Genomic DNA, 5,113 nt, shown 5'->3' with positions numbered 1-5,113 from the left:
CTCAAACAGCTTACAGTCTAAACTCTAAACAGACAGGGCATACCAAAGAGTGTGAAAAGACACGTGTCATAGTTCCTGATAACATAAGGGATTTCCTTCCCCCCCACCCCACCTCACTCACATTCCCTTTCCTAGATATCCTTTTAAGGAATACATAACATTTACCTTTTTTATGTACTGTGTATCAGATCCTGAAAGTCTACATGAGCTACTTGGTTATATGCAATAGGAGGCAGTCTTTCAAAATTACCGGTATTTTGAAGGCAGGAAAAGCTGATTATCGTGTGAGATGAGGGTGGGGTGTGAACAGTGTTCGCTAGAATTGTTACCTTGGCATTTCATTGCAATGTGGTGCAAGCAGCATAGGCAACACATGCAAATGGAACCTTCCTGGTGTACCTTGAGTTATAAAAGTTTCTGGCATGAATAAAATAGTGAGACATTGAACCTATGCAAAGCTGAAAGCCTCTGTGGATTGGCATGGGAATGACTCATGACCTTTGTTGTGGCTGTTCAAAACTTTTAGGTGGAGTGGCTGAAAAATGAAGAGGTGATTGATCCTGTTGAAGACCGGAATTTTTACATTACCATTGATCACAACCTAATCATCAAGCAGGCACGTCTTTCTGACACGGCCAATTATACCTGTGTAGCCAAAAATATTGTTGCCAAGAGGAAAAGCACTACTGCTACTGTCATTGTCTATGGTAAGTGAGGTGCAGTCCTGCAGCATATAGATTAAAGTATAGCCTGCACATCAAAGGTAATTTCTGGAGTTCTCTGGTGCAGCCTGCTGCTGCCATCATATTTGATGTAGAGGAGCCACCTGTAGAGACCAGGAGCCTCTGCTTTAATCAGTGAACAAACTGGCTGTCAGCTGGACACAGTTTGAATGGCCCTGATGGCCTTATTCCACTCATTGACATATACCCAGTACATATCAGCTACAGCCAGAATTCAACATTAAAGATACTCAGAACTTCCAAGTAGACAATCTCAATTACTTTTTCAGTAAAAGACAATGACAGCACTTGACCATAAAAAGCATATTACTTCACTGGAGAGCTGAAGAGTCTCAGCTCTTCCCTCACAATAGAGAACTAGTTCAAATGGATGCTCAAATGTTCCTATATTTATATAGATGACCTATTTACAACATACAAATTAGTTGGATATTTTGTACATCATCAGAACTTCACAGACCAATTTCATCGAGGTTCATATCACATTCTGAACAAAACATTCTAAAAGCTCAATAAAACTCAAAGACATCGTATGTGGTCCAGACCCTGCATATGATATGGGCATCAGTAGGGTCCCCATGCTATTGTGTTATTTTGGTCTGTTTCAATGCCTGGCAACAAGGAGTGTTATAATTGCAGTGCCAGCTGAATATAAGAGGCATTCTGAGAATATAGTTCACAGATCTGCAATCTAGGTTACAGAAAAACATTCTGGGAAAATAAGACAACAGCTAGCACATTATTCTACATTTGCATATTCTGTACCACCATAAAATAGACCTCATCAGGAAGACCTCCATGAAGACCTTTATCTGTCTCCCATGTAATTATTTTCCTTGTGATACCTAAAGCAGGGGATATCCAGAAGGAAAGGACTTACTCTGCTGTCTGCCAGCTAACTGTCCTGGTGTTCCTTACAATTAGTTTAATTACAGGGTAGAAAAGTGGGGGAAACATCTCTATCGTTATCCTAAACATTAATTTCATAGGGTAGCAGTTATGTTTAATTGTAAGTAGTTGCCTCCCTGAAGTTACAATGAGGGCTTTTAGTTCACTTTGTATAGCAGACTATCGGAATGGAGTTGAACAGCCATGTTTATGATGCTGAGGAAGGCCATGGCATGCTTACTGTGTGTTCTGACTGTTGGGAATACAGCAATGCACAGATACAGGTAGATTTCAACATATCTTCTCTATCCTGTCCAAGTCATAGGGAGTAGGCCATGCAGTTTAAGATTACGGGCAACAGACCTGTGTTGAGAAGCAGCCATTGGCTTGGAGTTGTCTTGTGACAGTAGTAACAATGAAAAATGTGGGATTAGGAAATTTGTGGAGCTAAAATGGTTTTCAGGACCCAGACCTTGAGACTATGGTATGTACCAGCACTGGCCTTTTTCCATACTGTTCTCCAAGCATGTCACATATTGAAGTGCATGCCAGAGACGGTAAGCAATAGGTTAGCCACATCCACACAAGCACAGACATTTGGTTCCCCGGGGACAACTAGCAATAGGATACCTTGTGCCACTGCTAGTTGTCCCTGGGAAACACTTGTGCCACGCGCCCTCTGGCATGCAACATGTTACCATGGGTGGTGTAGGGGAGGCTGGGGCCAGCCTTACCTGGGATCCTGAGGGCCTCCCAGAGCTGCAGCAGTGGCGATCTTGCCTCTTGGAGCCTGGCTGGCAGCTGGAGTGTAGCTGCATTCGGCCAGACTCTGGTTTTGAGTGGCACACGTTATCCCAGAGTGTGCCTCTCTGCTTTTTTTTTTGTGCAGGTTTTTTTTTACCCTGGATATCCAGGGTCAAAGAAACCACCCACACTGCTCCTTTGCAGAATGGAAAATGGCTGAATGTGCAGTATGTGGTGCCACAGATGGATCTGCGGCATCACATACCTTACAGCCATGCTCACCTGAATGCAGCCCTTTAGTTCATTCTGAGCTGCATGGCAAACTGAGTATGCATTATAGAGATGCCTGGGCTTCCAGAGATGCAGATTGTCTTCAGGGAGAGGTCATTGCTGTAGCTTTCTGGGAACCTTTGCTGCAAAGACTGGAAAGAAATACAAGAGAAATAAATGAAAGGAAAGCATTTCAAGGTGGGTAGAAGATGCTTACATCTGAAAACAAACTATAGTATGGTCTCCATACACAGTGAATTATCTTATCTATAAATAATGCATTCTCAGTATATATGTATGTTACCTTACAGAGCTTTAGATTCACTATTCATCCTTACAGTGACAGCCATTGTAGGTAGATAGGTAAGTGCTTATTGCTTAACTATATTTGGTTTCAGAAAGAAGTTGTCCATCTTGCATGCAGTATGTATCATGTAACAAAATGGAGCCACATCTCATTCAATGGGAAGGAGTATTTATAGCACTTTGACAAAGATCGTTGGTGTTTTTTGAGAGACAGATTTATCTTTATTTAATGCTCTTTGTTATTTGTCACTTTTCAGTCAATGGTGGTTGGTCTATATGGACTGAGTGGTCAGTATGTAACAGTCGATGTGGGAGAGGTTATCAAAAGCGCACAAGGACCTGCACCAATCCTGCCCCACTCAATGGTGGTGCCTTCTGTGAGGGCCAGAGTGTCCAGAAAATAGCTTGCACCACTCTCTGTCCAGGTACAGTATAAAAGATTCAGAGCCCTCGATGCAATTATTTCATTTTTTCCAACTTCAAACATTTTAAGAAGTGACTATTAGTCACACACACTTGTTTACTGAATCTAGTATTTCAGTAAATAAATAGTACATTGTGTTATATAAGTAGATAAAGTAGTGCACACACATTAGATCAAACAGCAATGGATTAAATCCCACTGCTGCACAAAGCATGCACCATTATCTCAGTCCCGGTAATTCAGGGGATTTGCGTTACATTGAAAGCTTCAAATTTTAGGAGCTAAAGCTCTTGATCTGTTGAAAGCTGTGGAAATAAACTAGAAATTAAGCACAGAAAATTATTTTGGCCAAAACATATTTGTAACCTTCTCTTTGCTGTATATAAACTTCTTGGTTCACATTGTAAAGATAAGAAGGGCATTTGAAACACCTGAATTGTGTGTGTGAACTTGGTGGATGCCTCTGCCTGTCAGCACATACAAGGACATTCATACCTGAAGTGTTTATGCCTTAACATAATCTAAAATGAGTCAAATGACAGAAACATTTTTAAAAATTATCATTAATACACCATTATTCAAAAGCTGTCTAAACAACACACTGATTAAAAGGGTGAGTAGCTTTTACAGGGCCAAATTCTGGCAGCTTTACATGTGTTTTAGTAGTGCTTTCTCTAGTGCTTTCTTATGTCAGTAGTCCCATCAAAATCTGTGCACTACTGATATATTGTTGGAATAAGATATTATTGGGTATGTGAAGGGGGCATGAAAACCTAGATCTTGGTGCTGGATGAAACTCGGAGAGCTGAAAGTTCATTTCCAAACATTATTCCAAAATCTAGATATTAGCTGAGCTTATAAATTCTGACTATTGAAATCAACTCTTTTGAAAATCATGTGAATTTAAAGCACTAAGCATTTGGGTCTTCAGCTCATATGAAAATCAAGGAAGTAACAGTACTGATTTGACTGGGGACAGTGAGACCAACATTAAGCCCTTGTGAAAATCCCTGTTTAGACTATTTATTTAAATACTTAATTGTGGATTTGGGAGCCAAAGTTTAGACTCACATTTTAAAAAACATGACCATGACTTTCATTTCCACAGTATTCCTTTAAATATGTAAATATCAAGCTCATAAATATAGATGGTAGCAATGGTAATAAATTACACGTGCAGAATACATATTCTTGGGAGGTTGGCTAAGCGTACCCAGTTATTCCAGTAACTCCTATTTCATTGGCTTGAGTTATTTCTTAGAATATCTAAAATAACGTTCCATTGCAGACCCATTTCGTCTTTATGGCTGCTTGCAGACGTTAACAAAAATGTGCTTTACCGGAAGCAGCAGCACATTAGTTCGATCCAGCCCTGCAGTGTCTATAGATCGGACGCTTCAGTGGTGCTTTTTGGTGCTTTAAGCTAAAGCTGATTCAATTAGCCATTAGATAAAAGCACCAAGAAAGCCCTACTGAAGCACCCGATCTGTACAGACACTGCAGAACTGGGTCGAACTAACATGCAGCCTCTTCTGGGCATGCACTGGGCTTGGTGTGGGAATGCACTGAGTTTAAAGTAAAGCACCATTTCTTTTTCATTTCTTTTTTAATGTCTGCAGGCAACCTATGTTATAAAGGGACAAACAAGGATACCTTTCTGGTTTCTTTTTTTTTTCTTCTTATATCATTTTTCCATGGATAAATTTCTTATTGCTTCAGTTCTAGAAAGAAAGAAAGG

General features: G+C 40.3%; 1 protein-coding gene across 1 annotated transcript in view; it reads left to right on the top strand.

Moving 5' to 3' along the window:
• UNC5C (unc-5 netrin receptor C) overlaps window positions 1-5,113 on the top strand; it is a gene marked incomplete at its 3' end in the record, with an annotated part of 146,084 nt that overhangs the window by 76,839 nt on the left and 64,132 nt on the right. Inside the window, exons 6-7 of the mRNA XM_006037290.1 lie at window positions 527-707; window positions 3,209-3,376. Coding sequence (XP_006037352.1) covers window positions 527-707; window positions 3,209-3,376 — 349 coding nt within the window. The remainder of the gene's footprint in view (window positions 1-526; window positions 708-3,208; window positions 3,377-5,113) is intronic.

This window comes from Alligator sinensis, unplaced genomic scaffold (genome assembly GCF_000455745.1).
Source record: "Alligator sinensis unplaced genomic scaffold, ASM45574v1 scaffold1770_1, whole genome shotgun sequence".
NCBI classification, from domain to species: domain Eukaryota; kingdom Metazoa; phylum Chordata; order Crocodylia; family Alligatoridae; genus Alligator; species Alligator sinensis.
This window is presented reverse-complemented; position numbering and strand designations above follow the sequence as displayed.